This window comes from Bubalus kerabau, chromosome 7 (genome assembly GCF_029407905.1).
Source record: "Bubalus kerabau isolate K-KA32 ecotype Philippines breed swamp buffalo chromosome 7, PCC_UOA_SB_1v2, whole genome shotgun sequence".
In the NCBI taxonomy this organism is placed as follows: Eukaryota; Metazoa; Chordata; class Mammalia; order Artiodactyla; family Bovidae; genus Bubalus; species Bubalus kerabau.
Window position 1 is genome coordinate 62953869 of NC_073630.1, and position 17197 is coordinate 62971065.

Here is a 17197-nt window from a genome sequence, read left to right on the forward strand (position 1 = left end):
TAACAGGATGCTTTACTGATTAGTTAGGTGAAAGAAATGCATGAAATATAAACTTCTAAATAAATATTATTACAAAATGTTTTCTACTCAAAGCATCCCTTAGTATCAAAACCATATTACTGGCAGCCTTAACAACCACTTTTAAATTGCCTTTAAATTTACTTCCCACTTAAAACATTTACTCTTTACTCATTTATTCATTCAATATTCATTGAGTGCCTACTAGCACCAGCCACTGTTGTAGACTCCAGGCTTACATAAGTAAAGCTGCCCTTCCTTCCCAAGAAGCATAGGTTTCTCCAGTTTTCCCTGTATGTTCAGATACCTTAGTTCAGTGGTTTTCATACTGTGGTCTCTGAACCAGCAGCTCGAGCAGCAGCACCTGGGAACTTGCTAAAAATGCAAATTAGGCCCACCTTGCACTCTTTGTTTTTTCTTAAGCTCTCCAGGGATCCTGATGTACACTCAAGTTTTAAAGCTATAGTTTTAGTTCCACGGCTTGTTATTAATTATCTAAGTAGGCCAAAGATCAACATCTGGCTTCTAAACCCATCTCAGGCATCTCCACTGAGACCCGGTCTCAATTACAACTGAGATACAACAATGACCATACTTAATGATTTGTTGTACCTGGAAAGATCCTGGGATGACTGCAGTAATAGAACTGTAACGGCTGCAGGACAAGAACGAACCGCAGTGCCTTTTCAGAACCAATAGAAAATGGGCCAGACCGAGTTCCCGGACAGTGTTTTCCGACACTAGACACAGCCGGATACACTAAGCCCGCGGTCTGGCTGAGTCAGGGCGGCGCTCCAAGCCTAGAGGGGCCGCGTGAACCCATCAGGTTGGACTCGAACCTTTGGTTAGAGGCGAAGGTCTGGAAGCCTCCACCATACCACCTACATTCGTACAGGGGCGGAGGCGCCGGAGACGACCCGTGAGGCCCGGGAAGCCCTGGCCCGCGCGGAAGCCGCACCCTCCTGGCTTCAGACGCCGACGGGGCGGAGCCACGCGGCCGCAGCTCAGGCAGAGACGCGCCGCACAGCGCGGCGCAGGTTCGCGGCTAAGGCGTATGGGGCTACAACGGGAGCGGCTGCGCCGCCCGGCCGGGTCAGCGTCGTGCGCATGCGCGGACCCGGCGCCATTTTGGTGGCCGGGCGCGGAGGTGATTCCACATTGAAGATAGTGCGGCGGTCGGGGTGGCAGTGGCAGCGTTCGTGTGCTCGGGTGTGAATCGCCGGGGGAGGAGGCGGTGGAGGAAGAGGTGGCGGCGGTGGCGGTGGTCGTAGCGGTGGCGGAGGAGGCGGGTACGAATCAGCTGCGGGCGGAGACATGGCCAACATCGCGGTGCAGCGAATCAAGCGGGAGTTCAAGGAGGTGCTGAAGAGCGAGGAGGTCAGAAATGAACTCCCGGACGTCCCCCACATCAGCCCAGGGCGGGAGGGCCCTTCCGGTGGCAATCCCAATATCCCTGGTAACCCCCGGTTGGCCTTCTTTGCGGCCGCCCTTCTGCCTGTGGGGAAGCAGCAGTCTTCCCCCTCCTTCCGCCGCCTTTCCCTCCCCTCCCCGGGCCCTGGGATGGACGGTCTCGCGGGCGGGGGTTCTGGGGAGGAATAAGGTTTAGGGGGCAGATGGAGGAAGGGCGCTTATCGGCGGGTGTGAGCTCTAGAGAGCGCCCCACGGCAGTGGCAACAGCTGGAAGTGTGACTGTAGGGTGGGGAGGTAGCAGGCCGAGCCTGAGAAAACCCGGGAAGTGGGTTGGGGGAAGGGGAAAGGTGGTAACTGGATCCGGAGAGCCGCGCCGCTCAAAGGCCCACACTTTTCAGGGTATTCTGGGTTATAGCCGGTCTGGCGGCCACCCTCTTTTCCTTACGAAAGGAGTGATTGATGAAAGAAGGAGGTTCGGAGTTAACTCCCTCTCGGTTGGGTGTTGGGAGAAATGAGAAGACATAATAGGATACTAGCTTATTTGAGTGGGCGATAAGGGAATTTTCACCTGAGATAGAAAATTAATTCCTTATTAGACTATTATCTCATTTCCACTTACTCCGACATTCTAGGCCTCTTTTTCGATTGATATCTGAAGCTTTTTGACTAGGTACAGGCACGTTCGGTATACTAGAGACGTTTAAATATTTTTAGCTAGGATTAGGAAAAAATAGTGGAGTGTGTGAGTAGCTTATTTCAAAAAAACTGTTTACAAGTTACAGACGAGAGAGTCTGTCCTAAGACAATGCCTCTCTGACACTGCTGTGTTGTGCCATGAAACTTCATTATGATGTCCCCATAGTTCTTACTTTTGAAAAACTGTCCTACTTAAAAACATGAGATTTCAGATTAATATATTGTTATGTTTCTTTATTAAGTAGGTTTATTCCAACATATATCTGAAATGATTAAAATTTTTTTTTTTTTGTCTCAAGCTACTCTTGAACCCTGTAGAAATTTTAGATACGCTGATATTGGCCACATTTGTTAATGTATTTTAAATGTTTGGGTAATTTGACTCAAAATTATGAAAGTATAGTACAGTTTTTCACACCCAAAATCATCAGGAATGCTAGTTTGTTTTTCCTCCTTGGACTCAACAAAGATTAAAAATACTGAATGGTTATTTTCAAGATGTCAAATATCATTATCGAATATATTATTGCTATTTGTGTTTTTCTCTTACGTTGGTACTTTAATGATCTCAATGATTTGTGAAATTTAGCATTCTAAGTATGTGATGAGTTATCGACAAGTCTGATAGCAAGCACTTGAACTTTATTTGTGCCACTGAATCTGAAGTGTGTCTTTACAGTTAGACGTGGAGAAGATTCTTTAAAATTATTTAAAAATGCCAAATCCTAGGAGATTTATTGAATATAATAGTATATAAGTAATGATCGGTTTTACAGAGCATGTGTATGAACTCTGACCTCTGTATTTGTTCAAGTGCCAAAACTCTGAATGGAAGGATGACTTTGTGTTTTTGTGGTACAGTGCAGAAAAAGAATCATAAATACCTGCACTGTGATATATAGTGAGACAGTGATTCTTAATTTTTCTTTAGTAAGAAAATATTTTCCAGGATACTTAACGTATATCTTCCTAATGAAAGTTTGCAGCTAATATTATTGCCAGTAGCCTAGAACATTCCTTCTGTAATACGTTTGTACAAGCCTGAAACTTAATATAAGACTTTAATGCTTTATTTTCTATTACTTAAAAGTGGTCACTGCTCTCGTAATTCGTATAGTCTCTGCGTTATGTGAGGTGACTTTTCACCATGATATTCTTAGTACTTGAAGTTTAAAAGAAACCTGTATTGCTCTAGTAATGCATATTGTTAAAATAATACAGCTTTTTATATATAAGCAATGATGAAACCTTGTTTCAAGTAAGTGACATGGTGTTTCAGAGGAAGAAAACAAAATCCAAACAGGAAAATTATTTTTTTAAGAATAGTGCCTTTATAAATCTGGAATGAAACTTCTTCCAGAAAGAACATTTAGGAAAGGGTCAGATAATTTAATATTGGAATATATAACCAATAAATAGCTTTATTTTCACCAATATATTTTATTTCATTGATACTTAAGTCCAGTTCTATAGGTGGATTATGTTGATTATTTTCAGTACATTGAAGTACAGTCCACATGTTTCCTTTTTATGTATGTAAATGCAGTGTTTGAGTGGCTGGTATAATAAGTATTTCCTCATGTTTTCTATGTAAATTTTCATTTTACCAAAGTTTATTTCGTATTTTTGTGTTTACTAAGAATCTTGATTGATTTTAAGGATTTTCCCTCTCTCTTTTTAAGTGTCTTTGTAAAGATAGCTTACATCTGGCCTAAGAAGTTGTAAATGGCCACTGTTGGAGTGTGTTGTTAATTAAAATACAGCCTCAAGATAAATTAAATGTGAAAAGTACAGGGTAGAATCAGAATAGTGAGAGGAGGCCACCATTAGTGTCAGAAGTAGGGGAGTATGTGTATTTGTATAGGTCAAAGGATTAATGAGAACTTGGTAACATTGTTTCTCTGTAGGAGAATTGGGTGTCTGGGGCCACAGGCATCAAAAGACTCCTTTTGAATTTTGAGTCGTGCTAATATGTTATTTACTAAAAATAAACAAACCATGTAGGCCTTTTTTCCATGAGACTGTGTTTGGAAATCTGTCACTTGTCTGAGATATTAATTTATTTAAATCTGTGTAAGTTTAAGTAATATTTCAAAGTTGCAAGGAATAGAAAATTGATTTAAAGTACACTTAATAGGTGTTTTTTTAATTGAATTATGTAAGTGAATTGTAGCTTATGAGCACAGAGTAAAGCTATAATCTGTACTCATAGGTTATATTATTATTTATTATAAATTGTTACTGGTATTAACAACCACCATTTGTAAAGGAACTAGCAGCTCCATTTGTTTATATACATTACTGCGAATTCTCAAGAACAGGTTGTTGAATTAGATTTTTTATTAGATGAGAAAATTGAGATTCAGAGAAGTTAAATTGTCTGCAAACATACACCTTTGGGATTTAGATCTAAGTTTGCTTATGTTTATATTATACCATGCTGTCCTGACTTGTCAAGTGTAGGCATACTTTTAATTATTTAAAAATAATTGAACCTGGTTTGTATTACTGATTAAAAGATTTAAATGCAGCCTAATTTAATTGTTTAAACATTAAGCATTACCTGTAATTAAAGGTTTGCTTGCATTTCAGTATGCAAAATATTTTTAAATTTGAAGTTCACTGAAGTAAAATGCCCGTAAATCAGTCCACATACCCTTGTTTGTTCTCGTCCTGTGTGGTACCTGTAGTTTTTTTTTCATATTGTAACTGCACTTTGCTAACATTTTCTAGGATTCTCATAGAGAATATTTAAATATGTGGCATTAACAAATTGGTTTCATGAAAACTACTCTTGTATAAATTTCCCTTGAGTATTTAAATGGATTTTTGTACCTGTTGTCATTTTAAATTTTATATATTTGACTATTCTGTATAGAACTAGTTACAGATCTTTAAAGGGAAGTCTTTTAATTTCTGTTGACCATGGTGTCCAACCTTGGCACTGTTGACATGTGGGGCAGGTAATGGCTTTGTTGTGGGTGGTTCTCCTGTGCATTGTAGGATGTTCAGCACCATCGCTGACTAAGAGCACTAGATGCCAATGGCACAGGCAGTCTTCCTCCCACCTCCCTACCATTTCCCTGCCATTGTATCAACTAAAAATGTCTCCATACTTTGTCAGACGTTGAGAACCACTGCTGTAGACAGAACTCTTTAGAAGAACATTTAAGACTGTTAACTATATAGAGTTTGTAGTATAATTTATCTAAAAGATGAATGGACAGTAACTGTGCAAAAAAATTAATATAGCATGACTACTACTAGCTTTGAGTGTTTTGTTTTTAAGACTTTGCCCCTGGTTTATCAATTATTATCTTTTTCTTTTAAACTTTTTCCTTTCTAGTTTAAAGACAAAGGTGAAATTTCCTGCTATAAACTAATGTAACTAGAATTTGAACAATTTTTTACGAGTAGAAAAGCGATTTGTTTTTACAGCTATGTAAGTTTTTAGTTCAGTGTAGCTTAGCCTTATGAGGTTCTGGGTGTGTTATTGACTGAGTTAAAAAAATTAAAAGCCTTTCCAAATAATGCTCTTGGGGTGCATTTCTTTTTTTAATTTTTTAAAGACTTTGATCTATCCATCAGTCATCTGGGATTCCTTTGCAGATCATCCCTTTGTAAAGAATGTGTTTTCTTATTTCTCAGTAAATATGTTACCAGCATTTATTGAGGATATTTGCAAACAGCCCTGAAAGACTTACCTGGTTGGAGACAGATAAAAATGATAGATGGAGAGAATCAGAGCTGTGGGAATTCTGAGGGTGTGTGTATGTAGGAAGAGAGGTTGTTGAGCTCGGTTCCAAAGGAAAGTTAAGACTGAATTTCAGGAGACAGTCTTAAAAGAATTACAAGAATACTGTATAATTTATAAGTAAATGATCTCTTATGTAGACTCCTGAATTGGAATTAGGGAGCAGGAGTTGTGGACAAAATTAAGCTAGAAACATTTATATATTAATAACAGAAAGGTTGCACAGCTCTAATATACACAAACACAGTTGTGGAGTTAGAACACAAAAGTTATCTTTGGGGGAAAACCACCTTTTCCAGATCAAAATAATAAAAGGTAATATACAAAGCACATATGATAAAAGTGTGACCAACACCCAAAACAAACAGAATGTTAACATTACCAGCATCATCAGAATCCCCACACCCCTTTCCAATCAATTTACTGATTTTTAATAACACAGGTTAGCTTTGGATATGTTTGAGTAAAAGGATAGACATAAGAGCATATACTATATGATTTAATTTTAAATATTTTTCAAAAGCTGCCTTTCAAAGTCTTTGTTCAGAAAATACATTAACAGTGTCTAGAGAATGTGTTAAAATGCATTGACTGTTTTAGTTGAAAGAGACGTTAGATCTAGGTGAAAAACCTCATCTGTAAGTTCAGGAAACTGAAGCTTAGAGAGATTGATTGTTGCTCAGTGACACAAAGATCTGGTTAATGGTGAACTTCACCTGGGTTGTATTTTCTTTTTTAAGATTTTTGGTTTTTTGGTTGTGAGTCTTCATTACTCAATGTGGGCTTTCTCTAGTTGTAGCGAGCGGGGGCTACTCTTCCTTTTGGGGCCCAGGCTTCTCATTGCAGTGGCTTGTCTTGGTGAGGAGCACAGATTCTGGGCACACAGGCTTCCGTAGTTACGGCACATGGGCACATTGCCCCATAGCATGTGGGATCTTCCCTGACTGGGGATCGAACCTGTGTACCGTGCTTCAGCAGGCAGATACTTAACCACTGTGCCACCAGGGAAGCCCCCTCGTCCAGGTTTTTTGTATACCAATTTACTCCAGCTGTTATATGTGGTTGCTTTATGAGATGATATTTTTCATAAACAATGCTATAAAAGTTGAATGCTAATAAAATGATATATCATTACAACAATGTATGACATGTCATTCAGTATTGAGAATTACATTAATCTTTAAATATGTTCCGCTTTTCTATCTTGGTGTGAGAACTTAAGTTTGCCAGGAGGCAGAGATACTTATTTCCCAAGCATAATGTAGTACGTGTAGCTTAGTGATTAAGAGTGTGGTCATTGGAATTTCAGTCCTGGCTTTTCAGCTTAATACCTACAGCACTGACTATTTCAGTTTTCTTCTCTGAAAATAGGAGATCAAGAGAGTCTTTTCAGTGCTTAGAACAGTGCTAGGAATATTCAGTAAGTGGATACTTGTGAAGATGTCTGAATTAATAATACTTTCATATTCTGCTTATTGTTGTCCTTGGATCATAAAAGTTTCCTTCAATGGTTCAGTGATAGCTCTATGTGAATGTGACTCCAGAAGAGGCTTAAGATGATGAGGGACTTTAGTATTGATGCTTCTGATAATGTTTCTTTGTGTGTAAATAACCTATGGGGACTGGTGGCCAAGGGGAATACAGAAGTATATTTAGACTTAGTTCTGAAAATGGTTAGTCTTTCTTAAGGAGACAGTGGTATTATTTTGGATTTCTTCACATGACTCTGGTCTCCTTTAACTGGACCATGGAATCCAGATTCTAATCCTCTGGTGTGTAATTTTGAATTCGTTTGGAAAATCCCTATTTTAAAATTGGGTCTTGGAAGCTAAAAAGTGGTAGTCACACACATCTGACATCAGTGGTAAGTTCTGCTACATAATTCTGAAAAGGTGAGGCAAGTTCATCGCATTCAAAACCCTTGCCATTTCCCTCCATTTAGTTCTTTTCTTTTACTGCAAATTTAAAATAATAACTACCTAAAGTTGAATGCCTACTGTCTGGTATTTTATATCTATGACAGCCTTATGAGATGGGTTGCTTTTATTACAGATTAGAAAGTTGTAGCTCTGAGGAAATGAACTTTCCACAGTGTCAAGTAACTTGTTGGTGGTTCAGTTGCTAAGAGGTGTCCAACTCTTTCTAACCCTGTCGACTGCAGCGCTCCAGGTTTTTTGTCCGAGCAGGGATTTAAAACCAGGTCTCTGACTCCATTTAACTTATTATGATGGAAAGAATAATCATATGCTGCTTGCTTCCAATCCATTATTTCTAAAGATGCTTTTAAAAATTACATTTTAGACTTAGAAGTTTAGAAATAATATATGAACTTTTATATCCATGGTCCAGATTTAATAGATCTTAATCCTCATACTGGCTTTAGCCCCTCCTCAACCCCCCAAGAAATAAAACCTCCAGAGGAAGCTCACTTTCCAACCTTTTCTCTATTCTGTACTCTCCTTCTTGGAAGTAACCATTATGCTGAAGTTGAGTATATCCCTCCCATACATATTTTTTACTGCTGATAAACATAGTATTTTTTGAGTGTAAGGTCACTTTTTAGTGTTTTAAAAATTTTTAGAAGAACTTCATAGATGGTTATAATATTCTGCATCTCCTGCAACTTTTCTGAATTTTCAGTGTTGTTTTTTAAGGTTTATCTGTGACAACGCATATATTGCTCAAGTTCTTCAATTTTAAACTGCAGTTGACCAACATGAGTTTGAACTGCATGAATCTACTTATATGTGGATTTTTTTCAATAGTAAATACTGCAGTCCACAATGATTCACTGTTGGTTGAATGTGTAGATGCAGAGAAACTGTATATGGAGGGCCATCTATAAGTTATACTTCGATTTTTGTCTGAGCAGAGGTTTGGCATCCCTAACCCCCTTGGTTTAAAGGTCAACTGTATAGATTCATTCACCTGTTGATGGCATATAGTTATAAAAAAGACACATTGAACATTATTATAAATGTTTTCTTGGGTATTTTTTAGGAAGTAGATTTTCAGGATCTGAGTGTATTTGCATCTTCTGCATGATTGGATAATGCATTATTGTTCTCCCAATGATTGTATCAATTTACACTCGCTCTAGAAATCTGTAAGAATTCTAGTGACATCTGCAAAATTTAGGTTTTTGTCAATCTGATGGATATGAAATGGTAGCTTATTTTAATTTTTCTTTGTCAGTAGAGATATTAAGCATATTTTTGTGTCTATTGGCTGTGGGCTTTCTTTTGTAAATTTAGTGTTCCCATTATTGACCCATTTTTAAGAATTTTTGTGGTTTGTATTTTTCTTACTGATTTGTAAGAATTCTTTATAATTTTGTCTAATTCTATTATGTGGCTTAATTTCTAACTTTTGTCTTACTTTTTTAAATGCTCTTTTTAAAAATTGTGTTAAATAACTCATATAAAACTTTACACCTTGTGTATTTTTAAGCAGACAATTTCAGTGGTGTTAAGTACATTCACATTGTTGTACAATCAATACCACCATCCATCTCCAAGACTCTGCATTTTGTAAAATTGAAACTGTATCCATTAAACACTTAACTCCTTACTTCTCCCATGCCCAGCTTCTGTAGTCAGCACTCTACTTTTTGTCTCTGTGAATTTGATTACTGTATTATACATTGTTTGTTTTACTGGCTTATTTCACTTAACGTTATCACATCTTTGATCTTACTGAGTTTACCTTTAAAGTAGTCAAATTTGTCTGCCTTTTCCTGTGTGGTGTGCTTTTTTTTTGTATTGGATTGGCTAAAAAGTTCTTTCGAGTTTTCCCATAGCATCTTTTGGAAAAACTTGAAGGAACATTTTGGCCAACCCAATATTTTGTTTAAGGAATATTTTCCTACTCTGGTTATCAGAAAGATACTCTCATGTATTTGGTTCTTAAAAGTTAATTCATTCTTTTTTGTTTTTGGTTGTGCTGGGTCTTCCTTCGTGGGCACGGGCTCTCTCTCGTGATGAGCAGGGGCTGTGCTTCCTTATGGTGCTCGGGGTTCTCAGTATGGTGGCGTCTCTTGTTGCGGAGCATAGGTTCTAGGGCATGTGGGTTTTAGTAGTTGCTGCGTGCAGGTTCATTGGCCGTGGCTTGTGGGCCCTAGAGCCTGTGCGTTGTGCACAGGCTTTGGTTGCCTGCAGCATGTGGAGTCTTTCGGACCAGGGATTGAATCCGAGTCTCTGCATTGGCAGGTGGATTCTTATGCTCTGTACCATTAGCAAAGTCCTAGTTCATTCTTTAACATCTGTACTCAGGCTTCTTCAGTTTCTTGTCATACTGAAATTACTTTTTCAGGCATTACTAACATCTTCTAAATTGTTAAATGCATATACCTTTTTTCAGCATTTCCATTTGTCTTAGAGCTTTCCTCTTTCAGTTGCTCTGATGCTAAATTTTGTTTTTTCTTTAACTTCTGTTATTACCCTTTATAAGTCTGATTTCATCTCTTCATCATCCGTATATCTGCTGAATCCATGTTTCCTCTTTTATGTTCTTTTTGTCAATTGTCTTAGATCAGGCTTTCTTAGATAAACTCTTTATATTAAGATAGTTTGCTAATTTACATTTAGTTCTCTGCCTTTAGTCTGTCCTAACTTTTAATTCAACCCCCCTGGTGCCGTGCTACTGGGTTATTTATTTATTTTTTTAAAATATTTTTTAGTCCCTCCCTTGAGGCACGTGGAATCTTAGTTCCCTGACCACAGATCAAACCTGTGCCCCTTTGCATTGGAAACATGGAGGATAAACCGCTGGACCACTGGGGAAGTCCCTGGATTTAATTTTTAAAACATGATCTTGTCATTTTCTTTTAGATTGTCTACCCCTTATTGCGTGAAGTCACAACCTTTTCATTTCTAGCCTACCTCTCCTGACCTGCTTCCTGTCAAGTCTCAACTCAGCTGCATGCCTAAACATACCTCAGACCCTCACTCTCCCTCCAACCTTTAGCTAACTAAATTAATTTCTTGCTGTTGAGTTGTTTTGTCTGCATGGAATAAGCCCTTCTTACTTTCGAAAAACTCATTCTAAAATGCCATTCCTAATAAGCTTTTCTTGAACGCAGATTACCTCTTTTTTCTAGTTATCACTTTGTCATGATCTTTTTAGAGCAGTTACTGTATTGTTAATGATTATATATATGTCTTTCTGCTCCTGCTAGATCATTGAGCTCTTTGAGGGTTCTTATATTTTTCTCTTCAGCATCCAGCATGGTGCCTGAATTGTAGTAAGCTTAGTAACATTTAAAGTATGCCCCAAATCTTCAAAAGGTGTCTAATCTTTTAGAGCTGTTGCTTAAAGTGCTGTTTACCTAGGTTTAGAACGGGTTTGTTTACTCTGTTCATTATTTTTAGCCTTTGTGTGATTATGAATTTTTCTAGTAATTACAAATGCAGGGCTAGCTAGCATGTGTAGTATTTTCTCTCAAGTGACCGTGTGATGCTTTACTTTCAAGTTTTGTTGTTTTATGTGAACCATCCTGTTTGGGATTGGTGTACTTAATTGTGGATTGTCTGAGACTGGTGATTTTCAGCAGTGATATAAAATATTTTGTGCTTCATTTTTCTTAAATTTTTCTGTAGTTCAGTTCAGTTCATTTGCTCAGTCTTGTCCCAGTCTTTGCGACCCCATGAATTGCAGCACGCCAGGCCTCCCTGTCCATCACCAACTCCCGGAGTTCACTCAAACTCATGTCCATCGAGTCAGTGATGCCATCCAGCCATCTCATCCTCTGTCGTCCCCTTCTCCTCCTGCCCCCAATCCCTCCCAGCATCAGAGTCTTTTCCAGTGAGTCAACTCTTCCCATGAGGTAGCCAAAGTATTGGAGTTTCAGCTTTAGCGTCAGTCCTTCCATTGAACACCCAGGACTGATCTCCTTCAGAATGGACTGGTTGGATCTCCTTGCAGTCCAAGGGACTCTCAAGAGTCTTCTCCAACACCACAGTTCAAAAGCATCAATTCTTTGGCACTCAGCTTTCTTCACAGTCCAACTCTCACACCCATACATGACCACTGGAAAAACCATAGCCTTGACTAGACGGACCTTTGTTGGCAAAGTAATGTCTCTGCTATTGAATATGCTATCTAGGTTGGTCATAACTTTCCTTCCAAGGAGTAAGCGTCTTATAATTTCATGGCTGCAATCAACACCTGCAGTGATTTTGGAGTAGTTCCTTTATTTTTAAAATGTGTGTGTGTGTTTATAGTATACTACAATTTATGCATTGGATATTTGGTTTGCTTCCAGTTTCTTGCTATTGTGTATGTGCAAGAGTTTAGGGTATATGGGTATTTGGATGAAATTTTAAGTGGGTATGTCACACTTTTTAAAAAATATCTCTTGGCTTGGTCATATTTTGATTATATCCTTAGGTGTTTACTTAGGTGCTTTGTCTCCATCTGCCTGATGAAACTAAGTGTGAGTCATTGAGGACAGAGACCTATAGTCCTGATATTCTGTTCTCCATTGCTTAACACATTGCCTGGTAAGCAAGAGGCATTTGTTTTCCTGAATGAGTTTAAGGGTTTCTTAAGGTCCAGGAAGCTAATCCCCAAGCCGTATGAAAGTAATACCTTTCATCCTACTTCTGGTACTGCTGCTGTTGCTGCTAAGTCTCTTCAGTCGTGTCCGACTCTGTGCGACACCATAGACGGCAGCCCATTAGGCTCCTCTGTCCCTGGGATTCTCCAAGCAAGAATATTGGAGTGGGTTGCCATTTCCTTCTCCAATGCATGAAAGTGAAAAGTGAAAGTGAAAAGGCTCAGTCGTGCCCGACTCTTAGCGACCCCATGGACTGCAGCCTTCCAGGCTCCTCTGTCCATGGGATTTTCCAGGCAAGAGTACTGGAGTGGGTTGCCTTTGCCTTCTCCGAAACTTTTGGTACTAGGAAGAGTTGAATATGCTGATAAAGATGGCCTCCAGTGAAGTTGAGTTTCTTTTGATAATGTAATTAGGTTCTGAGTTGGGGTAATATCAGGTCTAAGTCTAAAACTTAGAAATAAGGTGGTGGGAAGGGAATCTTTTCTGCCTTTTTTTTTTTGTAGTTCTCCTTTGATGATCTCAGGGGCATCTATTTAGTATTATATATGACATCATCTGTACTTAAATTGTTTAAGCTTTTTTTGGTGCACTTCATGGCACACAGAACTTCCTGACCAGGGATCAAACCTGTGTCCCCTGCAGTAGAAGCAGAGCATCTTAACCATTGGACCACTGGGGAAGTCTGATGGTTTAAACTCTTTAGTAATTCTACATTTTCTTCATTTATTCAACAAATATTTATTAAAAGCCACCTATGTTTGTTAATAAGATAGACATGGTCCATGCCCTTATGGAGTAAATTATGGTCCAGTAAGATAGTAAAACATTGAAAAGGTAGTTGTGTGTGCTTGATGAGTTTAAGGAGAACTGTGAGGATGAGGTAACCTAAACTCAGGGGAAGAGTTTCTTGGAGATAACCCTTAAACTACTTGGGAAGATAAATTAAAATTAACTAACTTAGTCATACATTAGGATGATCAACTCTTACATGCACATAGAAAGCTAATAGTCATTATATAGTGAAGAATGTAAACAATATAATTGCTTTTCTCTTTTAAATAAATGGTCAAACTCTGTGAATGTAAAAGTAACAAACATTAAACTTTGATAAATATGGGGAACCATATTCAAGTAAAAATAATCTGTAATTTCACTCCTAGAGATAATTCTTTTTTTTAAAGCAAAATTTGTTTTGTTTATGAAATATTTCATATATACAGAAATACATCTTAATTTTGATATTCCTTTCATTTTATCTGTGTATGTACATATGTATGCGTATTTTGAATTTGGTGTTGGGAGAAGCTTTGAATACAGTTCCCATGGGACTTTAAACCCAAATCTGTAATTTTTAAAATTATTTGAAGCTGTTTTTCCCTATGAGACTCCAAGCTTCTCACAGGTAGGCATCATGTCTCATCCATTTTTGTATTATCAGTACCAAGAGCTCTTTAAAAGATACTTGAGGGCTCCCTCTGTGCTAGGCATCATGATATGTGTTGGGGATATAGCAATGAATGGGGCAAGGGAAGACAGACAAGTAAGTAATAAATGCAGTGCAGAGTAGTATAATAATATTGTACAGCTATAATAATAATATTGATGAAAATAAAATTAATAAAATAATATTGATGAAATTAATTAGTTGGTTTTGATTGGGTGTTCAGAAAAGGCCTCTCCTAGAATTGTAAACTTAAATTGAGATCTGAATGATAACAGCATGTCTCTAGGGGCAGAACAGTCTGAATCAGAGGAAACTGTTAAAGTCTCTAAAGTTGAGAATGAATTTGCAATGTCTCAGCAGCCAAAAAGGTTGAGACTGAGTATTGTGGGTAAAGGTGGAGAATGGTGTAAGATGAATTTGGAGATGTAGGCAGGAGCCAGATCACATACAACTTTATAAGCCCAAAGTAAGGAGTTTGGATTTTAAGTGACTCTGAAAGCCATTTGAGGATTTAAAGCAACAGACAGAATTTAGAATTTGTGTCTTTTTAAAGATCACTTTGGCTGCTGTGGAGAATGAATTGACACTGAAGATGTGAGGAAAGGTTTAGTATTTAAAGGTTGAGTTTTGCTGGATATAACAAAAGAAACGGTAGTGATTTAAATAAATAGGAGTGGGGAAAGCACACTGGAGGTTGAGGAAGAAGAGAACTTTGTTTTGTTCTTGTTAGGTTTCAAGGCTAGAAAGTAACAAGCAGTTGATTATGTGAATCTGGAGGTTAGAGCTGAAGAGAGATCAGGGCATTATAGGTATAGAGATGGTATAGTTTAAAACTTAGGCTGGATGACTTAACTCTAGTAGGAGAATTTGATTAGAAAGGGAGGGGTCTAGGACAAAGTCTGAACTTGTCTTGGGTCCCTGGCATATGTTGAATTGATGAGAACCTACAAAGGAGAGTGTGATGTCATTGAGGCTAAGAGAAGACCAAATTCCAAGAATAGACTGATCAACTTTGTAATGCTGCTGAATAGGGGAAATGACCGTTGAGTTTGCAATGTGATTGTTGGTGACCTTGACTGGAGTATTTTCATTGGAACGGTGTGCATGTCTCACCGGAGTGGATTGTGAGAGGAATGAGATGAGGAACTAATTGGCAACCATAGATGGTCAGGTTTTTAAAGGAGTTTTGCTTTGATAGGAAAGGAGAGAAGATAGGGAGCTGGAGAAGACCATGACTTCAGAGATCTTTAAAACAATTTTCTATTAGTTTATCAGAGTATGTTTGTATATTAATGAATGGGAGAAATTGATTATGCTAGAGAGAGGAGGAGTAATTGAGGGTGCAAAGTCCTGGAGAAGAACAGGGAGCGGTGTTCCAAATATAAGTGGAAGGATTAATCTTTAGTATAAGCAGAGGTACTTAGGGCAGTGTTAAGTTTCCACTTGGGATTTGTGGTTTTCACTTGAACAGGAGACTTATTAATGCTGGTTGTTCCTTGGCCCTCCCCAACAAAGCTGCTAGGGGTAGATGCAAGGAGTTTTTTTTGTTTTTTAGTTAATTGGGGGAATGAGCTTAATTAGCATTAGGACTTTGCCATGAGTACACTAAAGGAAGGAAAGTATCGTTTGTCAAGAGTATTTGCAAAGGATTGATTATAATGAATGTCCAAGGAATCAAAACTGGTTAAGGAGGGAAGTGAGGACAGGAAAGATGATTGATAATAAGGGAGAGTGGTTCTGTTTTGATGAAGTGAGCTAATAGCTGGGTTTGAAGTATCAAAGTGAATTTATTTAATCCACAGAAGTTGGGAATCTGAGGAACTTAAAATGAGTTTTGGAGAAGGTGCAGGTTTAGGTGATGGCAAACGCAAATAGATGGGGAAACAGTGACTGACTTTATTTTTCTGGGCTCCAAAATCACTGCAGATGGTGATTACAGCCATGAAATTAAAAGATGCTTACTCCTTGGAAGGAAAGTTATGACCGTAACCTAGATAGCATATTTAAAAGCAGAGACATTACTTTGCCAACAAAGGTCCGTCTAGTGAAGGCTATGGTTTTTCCATTGGTCACATATGGATGTGAGAGTTGGACTATGAAGAAAGCTGAGCACTGAAAAATTGATGCATTTGAACTGTGGTGTTGGAGAGTCCCTTGGACTTCAAGGAGATCCAGCCAGTCCATCCTAAAGGAGATCAGTCCTGGGTGTTCATTGGAAGGACTGCTGTTGAAGCTGAAACTCCCAATATTTTGGTCACCTGATGTGAAGAGCTGACTCATTTGAAAAGACCCTGATGTTGGGAAAGATTGAGGGCAAGAGGAGAAGGGGATGACAGAGGATGAGGTGGTTGGATGGCATCACTGACTCAATGGACATGAGTTTGGGTAGGCTCCAGGAGTTGGTGATGGACAGGGAGGCCTGGTGTGCTGTGGTTCATGGGGTCGCAAAGAGTCGGACACGACTGAGCAACTGAACCGAAATGCAAAAAGGCCAAATGTCTGTCTGAGGAGGCCTTACAAAGAGCTAAGGAAAAAAAGAAGAGAAGTGAAAGGCAAAAAGAAAATGAAAAAGAGAAAAGGAAAGATACAACCATCTGAATGCAGAGTTCCAAAGGAAAGCAAGGAGAGATGAGAGCCTTCTTCAGTGATCATTGCAAAGAAATTGAGGAAAACAATAGAATGGGAAAGCCTAGAGATCTCTTCAAGAAAATTAGAGATACCAAGGGAACACTTCATGCAAAGATGGGCACAACAAAGGATAGAAACAGTATGGACCTAACTGAAGCAGAAGATATTAAGAAGAGGTGACAAAAAGGCACAGAAGAACTATACAAAAAAGATACTAATGACCCAGATAGCCATGATAGTGTGATCACTCACCTAGAGCCAGTGTGAAGTCAAGTGGGCCTTAGGAAGCATGGCTATGAACAAAGCTAGTGGAGGTGATGGAATTCCAGCTGAGCTATTTCAAATCCTACAAGATGGATGCTGTTAAAATACTGCACTCAATATGATAGGAAATTTGGACAACTCAGCAGTGGCCACAGGACTGGAAAAGGTCAGTTTTCATTCCAGTCCCAAAGAAAGGCAATGCCAAAGAATGTTCAAACTACCGCACAGTTGCACTCATTTCGCATGCTAGCAAGTTCAGTTGCTCAGTCATGTCCAACTTCAAAGTAGTGCTCAAAATTCTCCAAACCAAGAACGTCTAGATGTTCAAACTGGATTTAGAAAAGGCAGAGGAACCAGAGATGAAATGGGCAACATCCGTTGGATCATAGAAAAAGCAAGAGAATTACAGAAAAACAATTACTACTGC

General features: G+C 38.6%; 1 protein-coding gene across 3 annotated transcripts in view; it reads left to right on the forward strand.

Annotated features, from left to right (window-relative positions):
* Nucleotides 1–839: 839 nt before the first annotated feature.
* The window catches only part of UBE2K (ubiquitin conjugating enzyme E2 K), a 76066-nt gene continuing 59708 nt past the window's right edge, over nt 840–17197 (forward strand). Inside the window, exon 1 of one of the 3 annotated variants that reach the window (XM_055588331.1) lies at nt 840–1165. In XM_055588331.1, coding sequence (XP_055444306.1) covers nt 1073–1165 — 93 coding nt within the window. In that variant the 5' untranslated portion in view covers nt 840–1072. The other 2 variants (XM_055588330.1, XM_055588329.1) reach the window with 2 other exon arrangements.